Genomic DNA, 23,051 nt, shown 5'->3' on the forward strand with positions numbered 1-23,051 from the left:
CATGTGAATATATATGTTTAAGAGAAGGCATACGATTAAGATATAAGCAATGTGACTATAAGTATATGTGCTTTAAGTGATATGACTTATAAGTATTTCTATTATAATGTTACATGATATGTTATGTATGTTAAAGGAATTATGTGATGGTATAAGAATTGATAGGAAATATATATGTGAAAACAAGTATATGATACGAGACAAAACTTATGACTATAAGCTACGTGAAAGTGTTCTAGGTGTTTCGATATATTATATGAAGTATATGATCTTATGTGAACAAGATATGATAAGTATGTTTATATGAATAAAGGTGATTGGGTGAGAAATGATAGAAATTATATGAAAACATGACATATGTGACATGTGAATTATATGGAAATGATCTACGGGTAAGTGAACTATGTGACTATGTGATCATATGAAAAGAAGCTATGTGATACGTGATATGTGAAAGTGAATTACAAGTTTATGTGTATATTTGAAATGAAAGAAATGATAACGCCCATTTTATGTGTCATGAGAGCTAGGGGTATAGTTGGCATGCCAAGAGTCGAGGGTTTATTCGATTCTTTAGGACATATGTATATCTTTTGGAACCTGTGTGAAGTCTTGAAAGACACATACTTGATCCATAGTATATGTATATGATTCTTAAGGAATTCTACGTGGTCCTTATGGACATCATTCTACGGGCACTACGGTGCAATTCTACGGGCACTTCGGTGCAATTCTACGGGGCACTTCGGTGCATTTATACGAGCTGTGGTGACAGCATAGTGCACAACCTCTATAGACTCACATATCGATAGTTCTCACATATATACATGGGCTAATCCAGAGATATGAACAAATATAAGTTAGTGGTATGATAAATGCTATAGAAATTATATGATGTTGTGTGTATAGTGTTTGATTGAAAAAGTATGTGATTATATGATAACATGTGAATGATGAATTATGTGTATGTATGAATTTACTGCGATTAATCTGATATGATTCTATACGATATGAAAAATTCCTGGAATTGCTATAACATGATAGAACAGAACATGCATGTATCAATATATATGTTTTAAAGTGCATTATAAGTGGTTATGCCTCACTAAGTCTTCGACTTAGCGTGTGATTGTTTCACACGTAGGTTTCGAGAAGAGTAAGGAGTGATGCGGAGCAAGACAGGTCAGTTTTCCTTACCAAAAGATCAGATCAGAAATATTTGACAAAGTATGTTTTTGGTTATGTATAAAGTGTTGGCATGTAATAAGTCATTAAGTACGAGCACTCTGATAAAGTCTGTATTTTGTTTTAAATAAAGTTTTAAATTTCCCGGGATTTTTCTTAAGAGTCAAGGTTTGAAAAGTCAATGTGACACTTCGGACTCGTATCCGGGTCGGATACGGGTTGGGAGTGTTACAGCCAGCACCCAAATCATTGGGCAAAAAGTCCCTAATGATTTAAAGTTACAACAATTTGTATTTGAGTTGTAAAAGTTTGTTAATGATAAAAAATTAAACAAATTATTTGTTTAAACAAATTATTAAAAAGTAAATAATTATTCACGACTAATAATTTTCAAATAAATTTTGGTTCGATTAACGGTTAAAGAAAAAATATTCAGTTAATTCAGTTCAGTTAATCGAACCAAAATTTATTTGAAAATTATTAATCAAACCAAATTAATTTGAAAATTATTAACCGAACCGAACTAACCGAATATTTTTGAAAATTAACTAAATTAATCGAAGCAAAAATCGGTTAATTTGGTTTGGTTAATCGAACCAAAATTTATTTGAAAATTATTAACCGAACCTAATTAATTTGAAAATTATTAACCGAACCGAATTAACTGATTTTTTTAAACTATTAACCGAATTAAACGAAGCAAAAATTCGGTTAATTCGGTTCGATTAATCGAACCAAAATTTATTTGAAAATTATTAACTGAACCAAATTATTTTGAAAATTATTAACTGAACCGAATTAACAGATTTTTTAAATTATTAATTGAATTAATCGAAGAAAAAATTTGGTTAACCTGTTCGGTTAATTTATTTGAAAATTATTAACCGAACCAAATTAATTTGAAAATTATTAACCAAACCGAATTTTTTCTTTAACCGTTAATCGAACCAAAATTTATTTGAAAATTATTAACCGAACCGAACAAATTTCGGTTAATTTGGTCAATTTTTGAATTAACGAAAATTTCTTTAACCGTTAATCGAACCAAAATTTATTTGAAAATTATTAGTCGTGAATAATTCATTTAATTTTTTAATAATTTGTTTAAACAAATAATTTGTTTATTTTTTTATCATTAACAAACTTTTACAAGTCAAATACAAATTGTTGTAACTGTAATACCCCTAACTAGTACCCGACCCGAATATGAATCCGAAGTGTCACATTGACTTTTCAAAACATATGGAATTAACAAGTAAAAACCAATTTAAATTTTTAATCAAGATAAAAAGGTAGAAACTTTAACTTAAATAAGATTATAATTACACATTCATAATTTACATAAAAGCTTTGATAATTTACATAAATACAAAATATATAAGTTTACAAAATAAATCAAAACATTTCAAATTAAACATACAATACATGCCAACAATTTACGAAATTAACAAAAACCTACATTTAATTTGTCTTGATATGATCTTCAAGTGGTACACTATGCTCAACAAATCAGTCTTCAGCCTTCTTCAAACCTACGCGTGAGGAAATCACACGCTAAGTCGATGACTTAGTGAGCAAATACTAATAGTGCTAACTTAATAAACAAAATTTGTATTGGTTTTTATCGAAACATTTATAAAAGAATTATAAATTATTTTCCCTATCAAAAAGGTATACTTATGTATATTATTTACTTTGCTTAGCTTTGTTCCAAATTCCCAATGTATACTACTGAGAATTCTAGGTATTTGAGTACTATGAGGTTGTGCACTAATGTTGTAACCACAGCTCGTAATTTGCACCGAAGTTCCACATAATTGTCCTGAAAGACCACATAGTTTTGCTTGCACCGAAGTGTCACATATTTGTCCCGAAAGACCACATAAACCCTCAACTCTTGGCATGCCAACTATACTCTAATCCTCATACATATACCTTGGGTTATTAATCACATAATTATTTTCATTCACTATTCGAAGTGTCTCTTATTCACATAGTTACTTTTATATAGAGTCTTTTTATATGCACTTGTTCAAAGGTCACATTTCCATAATCATATAATCATAAAACATAGCTTATATAATATAAATTGAATAAAACATTGCAATATAACATAAAAGAAATTGTAAAGTTTTCGATCGAAAACACTGAGGTTGGCTTATCGCAAGCCTTCCTCAATTCTGTTACAAAATCGAGAAGTTGCACTCACCTTTGCCTCACTGTAGTACTAAGCGAAATCCTTAACACTTTTGAATCGATACTTATAATATCGCGCTGACTGGAAGTTGATTAGTTTCAACAACTACACAAAAACAATCGAAAATCAATATCGTACTTCGAATCACTTATAATCAATCATGATAATTTATGATGAAAGAAACACTAAATTTTCATTTTATGCCTAAAAGTATCGGTACTACCACTACAGTACCGATACTTCCCTTCAGGGGTATCGATACCTCCTGACGGTACTGATACCAATCCGAGGTTCTGGAATTGTATCTTGAAAATGGTATCAATATCATACCCATTGTATCGATACTACCAATTCAGTATCGATACCTCCCTCAATCGGTATCGATACATCCCTTGGAAAACCATAGATTTAACCCTTAAAGAATTGGTATTGTTCTAACGGTACCGATACTCAATGCCTAGAATGGTTATTTTCAATTCGAAAATCAATCAAAATCCTCCTAAATCTCTTATATTCATCACACATTAAGCTTTTAAGCTCACCCTTATACTTTCAAACCAACTTGTCATCATTTACTACTCTTAATTATCCAATATCTTGTCTAAACACTTAAATCTCAAAATCATACCAATATTTAAAACATGATCTTAATTATTTCTATTACTCCTACCTTCTTGAATTAATCATGTACAAGTCAAATATCCAAGTAAAACTCCAAAAACTACACTATATCAACAATTCATCTTAACACCCATTTTATAAATTCATTTATAATCTACTCCTCTTATTATTTTAATCCTATATAAGCTTTCCTTAAGCTTATATAACACCCAAGCTTTCATTACCAAACCAAAAATTTAAAGAAATCAACAAATTTCAGAATCTTACATTTGCACAAGAAAACCCACGAGCACGAGGAAGAAACAAGAAAAGGTTCCCGACTTTTCTCTTTACCTTGTACTTATCCATTAAGAAAGCATATAAATATCCTTCCATGCAAAATACCATAATGCCCTTGCTAGTATTCCATATTTGCTATTAAGCCCTACACAAAATTTCCACCATAAATCTCTGAATTTTCAAATTTATTCTAATTCATTCACGAAATTTAAAAATTCTTACATTCTGGCACTGAACCGATGATTGGGATGTTAAAGTAACTTTAAACCATTGGGGACCTTTGGCCCAATGGTTTGGGTGCTTGCTCTATCCCCCCTCAAAGACCCTGGTTCGATTCCCCTTGAGCAGAAGATTATCCCTTTATTTTCATTTCATTTCAATCATATATTGACATTGTCACATTCTAATTGGATAGTTAAATTTATTTAATTGAATTAAAATAGTGAATAAATTGATAGAATATGTAAATATTAAGGACCAAATATATAATTATGTCAATTTTATTAGCAGACACATCACCATCTCTGTTAAAAATTAACGGTCGGTGGTTTGATTGAATCAATTAAATAGTTGGGTGGTCTGATTGATTAAATTGAAAGTTCGGTGGTCACATTGATTTTTGACCATAATTTAGTGGTCTCCCGTATAGTTTACCCTATTTTTATTGTCTTAAGTGATTATAAGGTGGTATATTCGAAAGAATTTGAAATATTTGATAATGAACGCTTAAACACATCTATAGATGTTTTGTTCGAACCTAAAACTTTCAAGAATAACAATCATCCTTTTAATCGTTAAGTTCACTTGTGCACATTAACAAAATAACAATTTAACATTTTAGTCGATAATTCTACTATAAAAATAGAGTAAATTATAAATTTAGTAACTAAACTTTACTCTCTTTCATATTTTACTCACTATGCTTTAAATTTTTTCAATTTCCTCACTAAACTTAATACATTTAGTTTTTGTGGTCAATCAGCCGTTAAATAGTTAACAACGTTAAAATGTGTTGTATATAGATGCAAAACGACTTCGTTTGGGTGATTTTTTTAAAACAGTGTTAACGCCGTTAACTATTTAATGGTGGAGTGACCAAAATGAGTGAGAGTAAAGTTCAATGACAAAAGAAACTCAATTTATTTAGTTTAATGAAAATCTTTCAAAGTTTATTGAGAAAAATAAGAGAGAGAGTAAAGTTTAGTGATGAAATTTGCAATTTACCCTAAAAAATAATCACTCTTTTTTAAAGATTGATGTCAAAATTATTTAAAAATATAAACATGGAGGTTAAATTTGTAATTAAACCAAAAGAAGATGTATACTTATTGGTTTACCTATTTACCCTCTCTTTGTCTCTTTCAGTCTAACCTGATTTGTCGTCGAAAAAAGAGACGGAAGAGAAAAAGAAGCCCCAAATCTATTACGTTTTACCCGAAAAGAACCCTAATCTTCTCAAGTCATAATTAAAAGGTACGCCATTTCTTCCCAATTTGCTCAATAATTTCATGTATTTCCCCCTTTTCTTTAAATTTTAATTTTTTGTTAGGGTTTCTTCGTTTCTTTATGTTTGATTTTTGAAGTCTTCTTTAAAACAAAATTGAAAAGATTTTTTGGCTTCCAATGCTTCTAGATTTCTCACTTCCATGTCTTGCTTGCAGTATCGACGGTCTGCTTGGTAGAAATTGCTTTTCAGAAATCTCCGTCTCCAATTAGGTCAAATTTTCCTATTTTATAATATTGCACCTTTTTAAACTTGGGTCTTTTGTTCTAATTGTAATACTTTGTTTCTTATTGTTTCTGCATTGACCAAAATCGACCCTTAATTCGCCGTTCCTTAATCAACACTTGATTACTGAACTAGATTTTTGTTGCTTTCTCTACCATGAAAGTTTCTGACTTCCTCATTCAAACCATATGTTCTGCTTTTGTTGTTTTGTTTCTATGGATTATCCTGAAGTATTTCTCGTTTTCTCTATGATTGACAGGTCATGGCTGCAAAAAGGGTCATAGCAGTTTGTCAATCGGGTGGTGAATTTGAGACTGACAATAGTGGGACATTGTTTTATAAAGGGGGGGATGCTCATGCGATAGACGTCGATGATCAAACGAAGTTCGAAGACTTCAAGACAGAAATAGCAGAAATGTTTAATCTTAGCATGGATACTATGTCTATTAAGTACTTCCTCCCAGATAACAAAAAGACTCTCATCACCGTCTCCAATGAGAAGGATTTAAAGCGGATGATAAAATTTCATGGGAATTCTGCAACTGTTGATGTTTATCATAATGGAGGAGGAAAATGTTGCTCATGATTTTTCTAACATGCCAGCCAGTAGGTAGTTTACTTTACTTGTAAGATAAAGGTTTAGTTGTAATTTCTTGATATATCATCTCAAAGCTGAGTGTTCTGTTTTTTTACAGGTCGAGTAGGACAACTTTGTCTGAAGCAGTGGCTCCAGTTGATCCACCTCTTGCGGCCCCACTTGATATTGTTGATGCCCACAACAATCATTCCCATTGAGACGGCAACTGAGATTTCATCCATGCTTACACTTTCTAAAAGCACTCAGCAGTGGCAGAATACAATTACAGGGGTGGGGCAAAGATTCACTGGTGTTCAGGAATTCCGTGAGACAATACGTAAATATGCCATTGCACATCAGTTTTCATTTAGGTATTATAAGAACGATAGCAACCGTGTGACTGTTAAGTGCAAAGTAGAAGGCTGCCCTTGGAGAATTCATGCGTCAAGGTTGTCAACCACTCAGCTGGTATGTATCAAGAAGATGAATCCAACACATACTTGTGAAGGGTCTGCTTTGAGCACTGGACATCAAGCAAATAGAAGTTGGGTAGCTAGTATAATAAAGGAGAGGCTGAAAGCTTTTCCACATTACAAACCCAAGGATATTGTTACTGACATAAAACAAGAATTTGGGATACAACTGAACTACTCTCAGGCTTGGCGTGGAAAAGAAATTGCCAGAGAGCAGCTTCAGGGTTCATATAAGGTTGCATACAGTCAGTTACCACTTTTCTGCGAGAGGATAATGGAGACCAATCCAGGCAGTCTTGCTACGTACTCCACTAAGGAAGACTCTAGTTTTCATCGCCTCTTTATCGCATTCCATGCTTGTTTGTGTGGCTTTGTACAAGGTTGCAGGCCTCTCCTTTTTCTTGATAGCATACCCTTGAATTCCAAATATCAAGGTACCTTGTTGGCTGCAACTGCTGCTGATGGGGATGATGGTGTATTTCCTGTTGCCTTCTCTGTCGTAGATGCTGAAACTGATGAAAACTGGTATTGGTTTTTGCTACAACTGAAATCTGCCTTATCAACATCTTTCCCTATAACATTTGTTGCAGACATACAGAAGGGTTTACGGGAGTCAATCTCTGAAATTTTCAAGGGTTCATTTCATGGTTATTGTCTCCGCTACTTAACCGAGCAACTCATTAGAGACTTGAAAGGGCAGTTTTCTCATGAGATGAAACGGCTCATGGTTGATGACCTTCATAATGCTGCTTTGGCACCTAGACCTGAACTCTTCCAGACATATCTCGACAGCATCAAAAAAATTTCACTGGAAGCTTACAATTGGGTCATACAAAGTGAGCCCCAAAATTGGGCAAATGCATATTTCCCGGGTGCTAGATATAACCATATGACATCAAACTTTGGGGAACTCTTTTACAGTTGGGTATCAGATGCACACGAATTACCTATAACTCAGATGGTTGACGTCATACGTCAAAAGATTATGGAGTTAATTTATACCCGCAGGGCTACTTCTGATCAGTGGTTAACAAGGCTGACTCCATTCATGGAGGAAAAATTGACAAAAGAGGGCATGAAAGTCCGTACGCTTCAAGTGCTACTGACTACTGGTAGCATATTTGAGGTTCGTGGTGAGTCAACTGAAATCGTTGACATGGATCGTTTGGATTGCAGTTGTAAAGGTTGGCAACTTTCTGCTTTGCCGTGCTCTCATGCTATTTCTGTTATCACTTGCATTGGACGAAGCCCATATGACTATTGCTCCAGATACTTTACAACCGAGAGCTACAGGTTAACCTATGCAGAGTCTATACAACCTATTCCAGATGTAGAGAGGCCTCTGCACAAGGATTCTTCATCAGCTCTAGTGACAGTAACTCCTCCTCCAACGCGCCGCCCACCAGGTCGACCTCCCACAAAGAAAGTTGGATCACATGAGGTAATGAAGCGACAACTCCAGTGCAGTAGATGCAAGGGGCTAGGGCACAACAAGTCCACTTGCAAAGAGCTCTTGTAGAGTGTTGAAGTCGGTAAGTATTAGTTTTTTGTCACTTAAATATAGCACTGCTTATCCCTTGAACACCAAAATGACATGACATTATTCCATTGCATGTTTTATAAAAATCAAAACAAAACAAGAAACAAAAATTGTTTTCCCAAACTTGCATTGCATTTTATGAGCATTTGCACTTGCAACTTCTGCAAATGTGTCTTGCTGTATGTGTGACGCATGCGTATAGCTGTGCTACAATGGAGCCTGTTTTCCTGTACTACTCGGCTGATTATCTTCAGCTTTCGTATCAGCAAGGATTTGTTTCCTCATGCTGCCGTCTATCGTCTGATATGAATATATTTGATGAGTTAACTGAATTCTGCAGATGCTATTAGCCTTTAGCTTTTAGCTTCATCTCTTTTGTTAAGTTCTGTTGCTGTTGCCATTGGACTAACTAGTCCTCTTTCTTTTGTGTTTGATAGGTTCTATATTAAGGATGACACAGGTTGCCTGATGATTGTTAAATAGTTTTATTAGGTGCAATTCTATTTCTAGCTCACTAGGTCTCTAGTTAAAGGTTATGAGTATTGAACATGTCAATGACTAGTAGGAAAACAATGGTTATTTTAAGCTATTTGTGTCCTCGTTGATGGAAATCTGTATATTACCATCGACTTGGATCAAATTTTGTTGGTGTATAATCAGTGAGAGATTGGTTAGGTGTTCTGCCCCATTTAACATTTTAAGTTGTGAATGAATGTGTTGCTTTTCCAATTTGGCCAAGCTTGTCGAAGATTGTTGGATTGTTGATATATAAAACATTGGTATTTTCACATGCAGAGAGTATATGGCTAGGGAGCATTACGAAATTAAAATCTACAATTAAATTGTTATTTCCCCTCTGGCAAAGCCAAGCAATACAAAGATGGTGCATAAACATAACAGTGATGCTGAACTTAAGATGCGGTGCTCGTATAAATTAGTTGGTGATAACAGTATTAGTTCACCTAAGCAATCCATTTCCATCCAAATCATATGCTAAATGTGCTGGCCTATGCATCCCATTCTGCAAGTTCACCTTATAGGAACCCATCCCTGTCCTCTGCACCTACTAGTGTCCTACGCCGCCAACTTCTATACTGATCGCCTGCTTCAATTGTTCTGCCTCCAAACTTCTATGCTTGTCGCCTGCTTCAATTGCTCCGCTGTCACCCTCTCACTGTGTACGCAAGAAGAATGGAACACAACTTTTAGATGAGTGCATGGAACAGGCAATTGCTGTATACGGATTGATATTGATGGTTGCCGTCTCTGAACCTTATGGCTAAACAGGATCATGGAGTCTCAACAAAAAAGGGTTTATTAAGCACATACAGAGAGCAGTCCCAGCCTTGTACACAGCTCGATTTGCAGTCTTCTACCACTGGAAATTATATCCACAAAAATTTGAGAAAGTAGAGGAGGCAGAAAGAACTTCCATACGTAACCACAATAGCATATTATTCACCAGAAACTAAACAAGGTTTCTGAAGTTGCTATCGGTTCAGCATTTGAGATTGGACAAGTGCCTCTTCTCACTAAATGTAGCATCTAGTATCAGATTCAAAATGTTACCATGTCTAAATAAAAGTCAGTCACCTGCAAACAAGGACGGAATGAAATTAAATTTCCAGCTGTCAGGAGAAGTGAAGGCTTGTGTCCTTAAACAAACAAAATCCTGGATCTACATTTTCCGCAAATGCCCGCAGGCTGATCCTTATTGAATAAATGATTTCTTATAGAATATGTATGTCAAGTACCCGGATTGTCCACTTGATGATAAACAATATCTAAAAGAAATATCAAAAGTATCCTTTCCATGTAAAAACAGGATGAACATGGTCACCACTTACCATTACCCTACCTACCTTCCCCATGCAAGTATAAATGACTAATTATGAAGATTTTAAAATATTCAAGTGTAATAAAACATACTAAACTGCCATTACCATAATTAGAAAGCCATTGAAGGAAGATCTATGTCATGACTTTTTGTTCTTCTGTGGGTGATAAATGAAGGCATGACCAGAAAATATACAGCTGGGGCCTGGGAGGACAGTAAGTGTACCACTACGGGGGGATACACAGTCAAATAAAAAAACCATACCAAGTATCAAGCTCTTTATCATTTTCCCAATGCGTCAGCAAGAATGTTGCTGACATTGTCTTCATCCATTGATTTTTTGTATGTTGGCACTCCCCTACTTTTTACCCTATCGACATTTGATCCAATGAACAATGCATGAGTTGTAGCATCTGGAACACAACCCCTTTCCAACATCAAATCTAACAAATTTCGAGCCTCATTCTGGCACCCTTCTGTCCACAGGCCATTAATCAGCATATTAAATATTGTTGAATCCGGAATTTCCATTCTAGAAATAATTTCACCGATATCATTTGACACCAAATGTAACTGAGAATGAATCATTAAACAAGAGAAAAGGCTATGAATAGTCTCTGAATCAGGCATGAGACCCTCCGTAATCATTAACTTGCAAAACAAAGCACAATCCTTAAACCTATTCAGTGCACACATACTTCGTATCAGGATACAGTATGCTTCTACATCAACTTCGCAGTGCCCTATTACCATTTGGGAAAGCACTACCAAGACATCTTTAGCCCTTTCAGATTTATGCAAGGCAAGCATTATAGTGACATAAATCGAAGTAGAGCAGGAAGTACCGGAATAATAAGCCAGTGACCTCAGCTTGACTGCTTCATCCACATTTCCAACATCGCATACAGCCTTGATCAACATATTGAATGTGGTGACTTCAAGGGGACATCTACTTTTAGACATGTAATAATATACTTCAACAGCCTCTTCAATCCTTTTTAGGTGGCAAAGGCCTTCAACTAGCCTTGAATAGCATTTCGAATCCAAAACCCAGAAGTTGCACCGAATGTAATAAAATAGCTCTAAAGCATCCTTGTACTTGTTCAGATTACAGTTACCGACAACAAGAGCTGCATATGTGCTGCAATCAGGAACTACTGACCGTATAATCATTCTACCAAGAAGCTCATAAGCTTTATTGATCCCCACATTCTCACAAATCCATCCGAGTAAAATGTTCCAAGAATCACAATCAGCCATGCCTCTCTCAGACATCTTCTCAAGAAGACTTTTTCCAAGAAAAAAATTACCAGCCTTACAACAACCTTCGAGCAATGCTTTATGAGGAGAAATTAAGTCATAACAGTTATTCTCCAAGAAACGAATTGCCTCATCATATCTCTCAGCTTCACAAAAACCATTCACTACATCCACAAAAGATTCAACGGGTGGAATCTCACCGATTTCCATCATCTCTTCAAGAATGCTAGTCGCATCATCTAGACAAAAGTTCATACATAAACAACGAACCATTTTACTGCAAATTACTGAATTCGGCACTAAATCAGCTGCTCTCATCCGCCTTAATAGCATCATTCCTTCTTCGAGTCTGTTCTCTCCACAAAACAAAGGGATGATGCAGGTATAGAAACTTAAATCCGGCTGATACCTGAGTTCCAACATTTCATGCAAAATGAGCACTGCATCATCAACTCTACCATTCAAAACAAGACCTTTTAGAACAATCTCAAAGGTCCTAACATTAGGACAACAACCCTTCTTTCTCATCCTCCTAAACTGATTCAAACCTAATTCAATCCTATTGATCTTAAACAAAACCTCCAACAAAGAGTTCAAAGTAGCAACTGTGGGTACAATTCCCCCTTTCACCATCTCCTTGTAAACAAACAAGACATGTTGAAAATCTGTTTTTCCAACAAGAGCACCCAACAAATCATTGAAAACATCAACAGAGGGATTAAACCCACATGATGTCATGTTCCCCAGAACCCGAATCGCCTCGTTTAGCCTAGAATGTCTAACGAATGTATGAACCAAAGAAGCAAGAGCCTCACCAGAACCCGCGTGTCTATCTCTAGCCAAATTTAGACAAAAATTGTCCATCTCTTTGACATTTCCAGCCAAACCCAATTTCAAAATGATGTGGTAATATGTATCAGCGTTGTGGTTGAAGCTTTTTTGCAAAGCAGCCCATTTGAATATCTTGATAGCTGAGTTGGAATCCTGGGTTTTATCCAAAACCCGGATTAAGTTGTCTGGATGTAGGTTCTTCTTTAAAAACCCAATATTTTCTTCAAAATCGTCAAGTGATGGAGGGTTTATGGAGGTTTCTGGGTTCAATCGCAGAGCATTAGAGTATGAAAAGACGAAATAACAGCCGGGGAAGTTGAGCCATGGAGGGATATTGCTGGGAAATTTTAGTTTTAGGGTCGAAAGCTTTAAAAACATTGGAATTGGAAGTGTATTACATATCAACAATCAAACAAGACGGGGAAAGAGAGGAGAAGACGACGTGACTGGCCTGAGAATAGACTTCCATTGATGTGCGGCTTCTTAAATATTTTGTGGGTACACTAGCTATTTGGTCATCCATTTATTATTTAATTTATTTATTTAATTATTATAAGTTTAAAATCATATATAACGTTTTATTTTAATTTTATTTTTATTATTTATCGTTAAAAAATTAATGACGACGTTGACATATCATTATAAATAATTTCACGTAAATACTGTAAAATTTTAAAATAACAATATAACTTTAATTTTTCTTTTACAATTTAATCCTTAAACTTTATAATTTTTTTGTTTTTTTAATTCTTCATCCGTTTTAAGCTCATCATAACTTATGTACTTCTCGATCAATACGAATATATGTATAACTTCAGTTTATATTTTTCACAATAAATCTTTTTATTTAATCTCTTATTTTTTAAATTTTATTTTATTTAATCATGTAATTACAATTTTGTACAAATTATTTATCCTCATCAATTCAGTCCAACAATCAATGAAAAGATTATACGATCGTTCCAAGCCCCATATTTTTCCTAGATGAAACTGAAATAACCAACAAAACTTCCCAAAGGTTACGCAAATAAAGCTTGAAATGTTATAATTTATATGTCAAATTATATTAAATTTATACATAAACTTGAATTAATTCAGGCCAAAATTTTAAATAAAGTTTAAATGATAAAGTAGGACTCGTCAATTGAGAATTCGATGCACTCAACAATCAAACTGTTTATGCAGCTTTATGGTTGTAGGTACTAATGCAATCTGGTATTTCAAGTATGTCACCATTCTTTCTCTTTTTTCCCATTTCAATACCTTGCAAATTGCTTCCCATTAGCATTACAGTTTCCATCTCTATGTACAAATCCAAGAAATTTTTATCAAAATGGTCCTTCTCAAACCTATAATTTTCACTACCTGATAAAAGATATACTAATCTATTTTGGAACATTAAGAATAAACTATCTCTGCATCTCGAGCAGCTTATCCGGGTGACGAACATCGTCAACACGACTAGGCTGCTATGAAGCAGTCATCTGGGAACTCAAAGGTCACCTGTTTCTTCCCAGCAAGAATAAACTGGTCTATAGGAAGGTGCTTGATTCTAAGATCAACCGAGCAACGAAATATGTCATTGTCAGTAGAATGATGCTGCTAAAATTCGGTTGTAAACCGAGTGACATGGACGTCGATGTGTTGAAGCTGGGAGGTATGTTGGACCCAAAAACACTTGTGGCAGCAGAGTCCGAGCTAGGGGTGCTTGAGTTTAATACCGAAGGTGGGGTAACCGAGCTGCAAAATGCTTTCAAGCTCATTTCTCCAGTTTAAGCATACGTAATACTAATAGTGTCTATGTCAAAGTAATCAAATTGAACTCTTTACCCTGGTACACCTGCCCCTATTGATGTCGATGTTGCTGGTGTTGTTGTCGGAGTCGATTGCGACCACGAAGAAGGGAAAATGCAGGATCCAGTGCCTATTATAAGACATATCATTAAACATTCAAACGTTTCTAAAGATGATTACCTCGAACAAATGAACAGATCTTACTTGGATTGGTGTTCACTATGGTTGCAGTCCCACCAAAGTCGCAGCTAGTTGGTGCCGGATTTTTCTGATAGTAGCTATTGAAAGCATATGATGCATGGTTTTGCAATGTGTTCGGATTATAACAGTTAGCACCTTGCTGGATCTGCGAGCAATCAACTTGTCCGATTCCACAAGCATAGTCCAATGCTGATTGAAGCGAAGTCTGAGATGCTCCCGTCCGAGCCACGCACCAGCTCTGCCCTGGAACTGCAGGAGAATTTGTAGTTGCAGTAGGAGGCACAGGATTTGGCACCGGTGTGCTCACAGGGACTCCTCCCATAGGGGCGGGATACGTCGTTACAGGATTCGTCACCGGCTGCTGCACCCCTGCACCTGGCACCGTTATGGGTGCAGGTGTCGTGATTGGATTGGTTACAGGTACCGTAGTCGGGTTGTTGGGATACGTAGAAGGCACTGAGATCGGTCCCGGCATATTCGCAGGGTTCGTGGCAGGTACAGTGACGATCGTCGGGGAGGGATTAGTTAGAGGGAAGATAATATCATGTTGTGATGTTCTTGTGACGCTATTGAGGAGTGTTTTATGAGAAGAAACAAAATCTTCCATTGTTGATTTATCAGCCTTAGCAATAACTTCACCTACTTCAGCTGCAGTAGGAACAAAAGGAGTCATAAGTAATGCATCATACATGCATATCAATATATATATATATATATATATATATATATATATATATATAGTTGTACCATCTTCATATATCCTCCGTCATATATCGATCAATTTTCTCATGTTTCTTCAGAGAACTTTGTTACAACTAAAACTTCGTAAGAATATCTTTTGATATAAAAAATCACAACCCTTTAACATGATTGACATGAACTCTTACATATCCATATAATTTGTTAAAGATCAAATCTGATTACATCAATTGCGCCTATTAATCTACGAATAATTATATGATATTACGCAAAACACTAATACAATCATAAAAAAGTTATATTATAAATTTTTTCGATCAATATCGTTATAAGAATCTGAAATCTCTTTTTTCACTTATTCCTCTTTCTATCTCCTCAGATAGATAAAAAATTCAAACACCGAACAACTCGTATATCATGACTGACTACGGTTTTCTACCGAACGTCTCATAAACATATATGAATTTCCAATATATGAACATCAGCAACAACCAGCTCAAAGGAGCTCCATCCCCTAAACTCTCAGGTTCAGTCATATAGATAGAATTCGAAAGAGTTCTGTTTCCGGTTTCGAAATCGGATCTAGTTCCGCGATCGGGCACCAAAAAGAATGTAGATCAGAAAGTAAAAGAGGGCAATGGAGGGGATTGACTTACCATAAGAGCAGATAACAAGAAGAAAGAAAAGGGGTGAAAAGAGGCAATTAGAAGCCCCTTTAGCCATTGATGAGAGCTTCTTCTTCTTCTGGGTTTTGGCTGAAAGAGAGACCCAACTGTGTGTTTTAGTGTGATTTAAACAGTGGCGGTGTTTTAGAAGACAAAGGGAAAAAGCCTTCACTCAGAGCATCTTTGTCCTTAAGAATGCTTGCCCACGCATAAGAGTACATGTCCCTAGTCTAGCTTCAAGAAAACTTGAACAAGGGAAATACTTAGCCTTAAGAACCTTAAATGCTAGTGACTCATCATCATGGATGAGTCTCCAAACTTGATTGCCTAAGAGGGCAATGTTGAACAACTTTAGGTCCCTGAAACCCATCCCACTAAATCTTTTAGACTGGCAAACCTTATCCCAAGCAAGCATAGCCCAACCTCTATAATCCTGCTTGCCCGACCACTAATATGGCCTCGCTTGGGTCTTGATATCCTCAATAACACATTCCGGTAACAAGTAACAAGATATGGCGTACGCTGGGAGCACTTGAACCACAGACTTGATGAAAATTTCTCGACCTCTGAAGGATAGTAGTCTCTTGGTCCACCCTTAAATTCTTTTAGCAGTCCTATCTTTGATGAAGTTGAAGGCCGCTCTTTTACATTTCCCCAAAGCAAGTGGCAAACTAAGGTAATTACCTGGATCCCGAGCCTTTGCCAATCCTAGTAAATTAAGAAAAACCGATCGATCAGAGATAAGAGTATTAGGGCTAAAGTAGATGTTGGATTTCTCGAAGTTAACCTTCTGTCCTGATGCCCTTTCATATTTCAAGAGAATGCTTTTGATTTTCCTCATTTCCTCTACGGAGTTCTTCACAAATAGGATGCTATCATCTGCATAGGAGGTGAGAGATTCTAGGTCCTCGAAAGCTAGCCCGAATGCCTTTGATATCATTTTTCCTTTGTGCCTCAAGAAGTAAAGCTGAGAGTCCCTGAGCACAAAATAAAAACAAATATGGGGACAAGGGGTCACCATGCCAGAGTCCTCTTGTGAAGGGATCGGACAAAGCAACATTAAGCCTTACTTGGAAGAAAACAGAGCTAATGCAATTACGGATGAGGTTAACAAAGAATTCATTAAACCTCATTCTAATCGTAACATTCATAACAAAATCCTATTCGACCCTATCATAAGCTTTTTCCATAGCTAATTTAATAGCCGCCCCCTTATTTGGTCCATTTTTGGATCCTTGAAGGTAGTGAATAAGCTCGTGAGCAACAAGAAAGTTGTCCAAGATATGCCTACCCGAAACAAAAGCACATTGGTTTTCAGCAATGCATTTTGACATCAAAGGTTTTAAAAGATTAACAATGACTTTCGACACCACCTTATAGACGACCGAACAAAGGCTAATTGGTCGGAAAATTTTCATTAATTTTGGACTATCAATTTTGGGAACAAGCACTATTACAGTGCGATTAACATCATTAAAGTTCATATTACCATTCAACAAATCAAGATACAGATTAACAAAATCATGGCCAATAATATTTCAAAAACTACGGTAGAAATAACTGGACAAACCATCAATACCAGACAAAATCATGGCCAACAATATTCCGAAATCGTTGTCTATTCGCGTTACATAGCGACCAATGACATGCAGAATCTCCTCATCGGGCTCGGCTCCTGAAGACTAGAAGAGAGAGGTGAAGTAACTTGTGGCCACGTCGAAGATGCCCTCCAATTGGTCACACCAAACACCCTTCTCGCTCTCAATACCTTCTATCCAATTTTTTTTTCTCTCCTTCCATTAGCTATAGCATGAAAGAAGGTAGTATTTCTGTCTCCATCTCTCAACCAAGCCACCCTAGATCTCTGCAGCCAATAAGCCTCATCCTTATCAATAATCTCTTTAAGTTCAGCCATGGCTTGACAATGCCGTTCGTAAACAAGGTCTGAAACCGGGGTCGAATCCAAATGAAAAATTCAGTCTCGAAGTCGCCTTTCATTTCTCTTCGTCTGCAATCGTCTCATCCTTTGCCACATTTTGAGTTTATCTCCTTCCTTCTTAACCTTGCACAAGAAGGAACCATCTTCGTTCTCCTATATGGATCTAACAATGTCCGCACATTACTCCTCTTTCGCCTAACAAACTTCGAACTTAAAGTAATCAGCTCTAGGTGACCGAGAAGGAGCAATTTTTTCCAAGCACAGAAAAAGCACACAATGGTTCGAGAAAGAGGTCGGGACTGTAGTGATTGAGCAATCGGGAAACATAAGCCGCCAAAACATTGGTGGCCACAAATCTGTCGATGCATTCTTTCACCTGCCCATGTAAACCATCATTCCTTAGGCCGGATGTCCTATAAATCTGCATCCCGAAGACAAATTTGAAAATAATTCATATGAACATTAGACCGTCTTCTTCCTCCGTCCTTCTCCGAAGCATGCAAGATCTCATTAAAATCCCTCCCATACACCATGGGAGAGAAGAAGAGGAGGTTAGATTTGCAATAGTTTCCCAGTTTCTTCTTTTGTCCGCCCAAGCACTCCGTCCGTAAAATCCCGTGAACCTGAAAAAGATGTTATTTCCATCTAACCTCCACATCAATGTGAATATTTGAAAAGCTTCTCAATGAGACGGTAATACATTCCTTCCATAGCAGCAAAAGCCCAACACAATCATCTGATCGGTCTACCGAAAAACAGCCAATGCATCCGAGTAGTAAGTCTGATCGACTCCACCTTATTCTTCCTAATCTTAGTTTCTGACATAAAGACAAATAGAGGGTCCTTTTCGAAGATGAGTCTCCGCAGCTCTTGAATTGTCGAAGGGTCCCCAAGCCCTTGACAATTCCTGCATAAAGCGATCATGGAGATCGGCGGGGCACCTCAATTTTCGCCGTAAGAAACACATCCCTTGCTGCTCACTAACCGGCTCGCTAAGGTCATATTCCTCACTAGTTCCAACACGTGAGTTCATCGTGGACATGGTAGTATTTAAATCATGCCTTAGAGTTTTCTTGTACTTCTTTTTTCCTTTGCCATTATTTCCTCCCTTGCGTTTGCCCGAACTTGAAGAGCCAACTTTTGCTTGAACGCTCAGATTAGGATTCTGAAGGTTTCCCTCTTCTCTTGTCGAGTCTCGAACGAGACATACATGTGGTGGAAAACTTTCAGAATTAGTAGAATTAATCTCATCATCGAAGTTAGGGCTAGACGATTGGAGAAGGTCTTTTCCTGGGATCCAAGGTCGGCCTCGAGCATTCCTTCGAAGTATACCCGAAGTTGGGCTATTTTCCGTGCAAGAGAGAGAGTTGTTGGATGATTTACTATTGATATACACCACCCCTTCCCGCCTCGTGCAGCTGTTCTTCTCCATAGATCTTGTTGACGCCACACGAATTCATTCCCCGTATTGAAGTGGTTGTTGGAGCTGCGCTGAGTAACCGAGGAACTCGATAATAACGTTGCCAATGATGCCACACCAATGGCAAAATGAAAGGAGGCGTTCATACTTGAGAAGACACCTCCTTGGCTGGCCATTTGCCATTTTCCCCATCTTGGCACATCTTCTAAGCGGTTTGGTGCTATCGATTTCCACTCTAACTCTGAGATAGTCTTTCATTCGCCCTTTACCCGACCGCTATAGTTTGGCCGAGTTTGTTGCCGACTTTGATGGTCGGAATCTTGCACATGAGCCCCAATGAAAGCTCATGGATCCTTACCCAAATGGCTAAAGGCGCGAAATCATACTCCTCCAAGCTAAGCGGTGGGTCATAGTGCGCTAAGGCTAGCATGTTCCCATCGAAGCTCTATGGGGTTCTTCTCATGATTGCCAACTTATCATCCAAGGATTTGAACGTGAATAGGAACATGTTTACCCGTAAAATGATAGAGTTCGCCAACCTTTCGCTTCCCCAAATGGAACGAAACACTTTCAAGATAACTTCATAATCAACTTTCTTGTACCCGATTAGCTTAGCCATAACCCATCGATCCATAACCACAAGGTATTCTTTGCTAATGACTCTTGGAGTTTCTATTTCCTCTGATTCCTTATCGGTGAAATGGAGTTGTTGTATGAGGTAAGCCAATTCTTCCAACATCTTGACTTTGGGAGCAAAGAACGTAAAGGAAAAACGAGGGTTGGAAGAGAAATCATGAGATAGAGCAAGAAGCAAGCAATAGGCGCAAATTGCCAAAGTGAGTCGGGTGGAGATTTTTTTCCTCTCCTTTGAGAAGAAACGATCCCGCATTTTCCCAATTTTCCATGCCACTTTGTGACCTGATTCCCCATCAGCTTGAAGGGTTCTATCAATTCTTGACAATCTCGGTTTTCCAATGCGCTGTCCAAGTTTGTTAGCTCATTTTACCTAGCGGATACTGCCCAGCATTGTACCTTTGTTTCCTTTAATATGAAATCTACCACAGCCCCGACTGTTACTTTGAACACTGCTGATGTTATGAGGAAAGCACCTTCTGTAACCTCGGTTCAGTAGCTGCCCCCGATAAGACCTCCTATAAACCCTTTTGTACCCATCACTACTGCGAACAAATTTTGTCAGCACTTTGACATCCCTGCAGGTATCTCACTTTCCTTCCTCGAGTAATCCCGCTTTTCTATGGTAAAATTTCCCAAACTTGGATTCTTCCTTTCTTTTTTCCACAAAAGTCGTAGTACATTCTTCCCTTCCGAACCAGTTCTGAATTTTGATATCTGTGCCTTGTCTATTCCTAGAATCCTTACCGTAGTACTTGTATGATTTACAAAATCTGTCCCAGATCTCTGTATTTCTTCCTTCTCTTATGAATCCTCGGTTAACGCTCCCTTTTCCCCAGTTTGAACTTTGATATCTTGAAGGATTGACTCAAAAGGAGAGTAGAGTTTCATCCCTTTCCCTCTCTTTACCTCGGTCTGTACATCGTACCTCCACTAATATCTTGCAATTTAGAAGTCCAAGGCATATCTCCCCACATCTATCCACATCCATTTCCTTTTGTCCTCAAGACTTTTTTTTACCATAATTAGGCCACACCATCCCTCTATTCACCTGAGCCATCTCAACATTTTTAATCCTCAAAGGGATCGAAACAGTAGCCCGTACACCATAATCTTTCTTCAGCTTTCTTCCAAAGTACACGCTTGATTTGCACAATCTTCCCTTGGAACTCGTGAACCTTCCTTCTTCCCCTTCCCTCGATCAAACACCCCAAAGCTTTTTCGGCCCGTAATCTTCTCTACCCCTTGGCCGTTTACCATTCTTGTTAGTGCGACCTTCCTTTGACGAGTAGATTGATCTATCTTTAACCATTTTTTTATCTTGTTACATTTATAGTAGAACTTCCAACACTCTGTCTCCTTCATAATTTCAACATTTCTTCACTTTGAATATCTAACTAACTGTAACATCCACTGGAGGCTCCCTTTGTCAACTTCACCTCTCTCTAACCAGTTTTGGCACCTTCGCACCATAAGGAAATCCTGCACAAAACATAGATCGAATAAGTAACTCCAATAGTAAACATAATTACTTGTACCGTCTTCTCTTCCCACAAAGGATGAAGAACAAAAGTGACACCGGAAAAGATGCTCTCTACCGGAACCTAATAACTTGACACAACCGTTTGACCATGACTGTTTTGATGTCCACCGGGGACCTCATAAACCTAAACTCCATGACTCAACATAGAAGAAATCGGGAAAGAACCAAAGAGGAAAACCTCTAGAGAGAAGGGAGATGATATTCTCTCTCTATTGAATTCAAACGGGTCAATCACATTCTTATAAAGATTTTCGATAGAGCAAAAAGGAGGAGAAAGAGTCTGGAGTCTATCAAAGGCCACGAATGACCAACCCTGACCATGAGCAAGTGTCATATTTCAGAGGAAGACGAGAACATTAATCTAACATCAAAAAAGAAAAATAAATTATAAAATCTAAAAGTAAAGACCCAAAAACTAATAACATGAAAGATAATATGCACATGCTTTTGCAAACCACGAATGTGCCAATAAAATCTGCCCCCATCATCCTTTGATGAAATAAAGAGAAATGGATGTCCCTTGTTCCCATATGTAATGGTTAAACGGGTAAGTAAGATAGTAGGCTGCCCCCAACACTAGGTTAAGAGCAGCTTTCGTAGGAGACTTCCAAATTATGAAATGCCCTCCATGAGACTCGATCCTACGACCTTAAGATTAAAAACCTTGTGCTCTACCAACTAAGTTGGATGGTCATTTCTAACGAAATAAAGAGAGTTAGAAGCATATCATGTGTATATGTTTATATCCGCTTTCAAAGTTCAAACAAAATACAGCACCGAGAAAAAGGTGGTGGGTGGCCGGATGAATGGTGGGGTAGCTATACTTTGATTCTTATATATGTTAACATGGTGAACATGTTAGTTATAGCTTTTATGAAAGTTATTAGGTAATCTTTAAATATGGTCACTTTCGTAATAGTTTATTAGGTATTTAAATTTAAAATTTAGAAAATAATATCTATTTGTCTAATATTTAAATTTATAATGACTTAAATTGTTATTATACCAAAAAATTTGAGAACATAGAATTATCATTCTTTAGTTCGACTTCTACTTAATTAAATATTTTATAAATTCTTTTATTTTTTAATTTCAGTACTTATTTTGACATGAACCAAAATAATATTAGGCCAAAGTATATGAATATATAAAACTTTTACAGGGACCAGAACCCCTTTGAACCCCAACACAGATTCGTCTATGCAAATAATGTAAATAAAAATACACGAAGAAGTTGAACCGATTGAATGACATTAGTGGTTAAAGTGAGTATTATTTTCTTCTGAGGTTTTGAATTCAAGCAGTTGCATCTGCAAAGTGTGTATGCATCATCAATAATTAAAAAATATTCTGAATAAATATTACTTTTTAATCACCAAAACTATTCAAAAAGATAAAATACACGAAGTCAAAACCTTTATATAAATATATAATAATGTTTTATACATGATTATAAAATATAAAATTAATACAACTACATGGATAAATGCATCTACATCTACATCTACATCTACATCTACATCTACATCTACATCTACATATTGTTTCTTGTTTTTCTAGAGATGATGTACAGACAATAAATGTGAGGTAGTATATATAGTATTGGCGGAGTGGATTGATTAAATTAA

General features: G+C 36.7%; 2 protein-coding genes and 1 pseudogene across 2 annotated transcripts; 1 reads left to right on the forward strand and 2 right to left on the reverse strand.

Moving 5' to 3' along the window:
* Positions 1-5,657: 5,657 nt before the first annotated feature.
* Positions 5,658-9,339, forward strand: LOC120163384 (annotated as a pseudogene).
* An 82-nt stretch (positions 9,340-9,421) lies between these two features.
* On the reverse strand, positions 9,422-12,988 carry LOC120163383 (pentatricopeptide repeat-containing protein At1g62590-like). Its single transcript, XM_039173334.1, has 2 exons — positions 10,545-12,988; positions 9,422-10,194 (listed from the first exon to the last, which is right to left on the reverse strand). The coding sequence occupies exon 1, from the start codon at positions 12,905-12,907 to the stop codon at positions 10,721-10,723; it is 2,187 nt and encodes a 728-aa protein (XP_039029265.1). The 5' UTR covers positions 12,908-12,988; the 3' UTR covers positions 9,422-10,194; positions 10,545-10,720.
* A 795-nt stretch (positions 12,989-13,783) lies between these two features.
* On the reverse strand, positions 13,784-16,046 carry LOC120163390 (PLASMODESMATA CALLOSE-BINDING PROTEIN 1-like). Its single transcript, XM_039173339.1, has 4 exons — positions 15,880-16,046; positions 14,528-15,172; positions 14,360-14,453; positions 13,784-14,269 (listed from the first exon to the last, which is right to left on the reverse strand). The coding sequence occupies exons 1-4, from the start codon at positions 15,944-15,946 to the stop codon at positions 14,062-14,064; spliced, it is 1,014 nt and encodes a 337-aa protein (XP_039029270.1). The 5' UTR covers positions 15,947-16,046; the 3' UTR covers positions 13,784-14,061.
* Between the last annotated feature and the right edge of the window lie 7,005 nt (positions 16,047-23,051).

This window comes from Hibiscus syriacus, unplaced genomic scaffold, assembly GCF_006381635.1.
Source record: "Hibiscus syriacus cultivar Baekdansim isolate YM2019G1 unplaced genomic scaffold, ASM638163v2 tig00111445_pilon, whole genome shotgun sequence".
Classification (NCBI taxonomy): Eukaryota; Viridiplantae; Streptophyta; class Magnoliopsida; order Malvales; family Malvaceae; genus Hibiscus; species Hibiscus syriacus.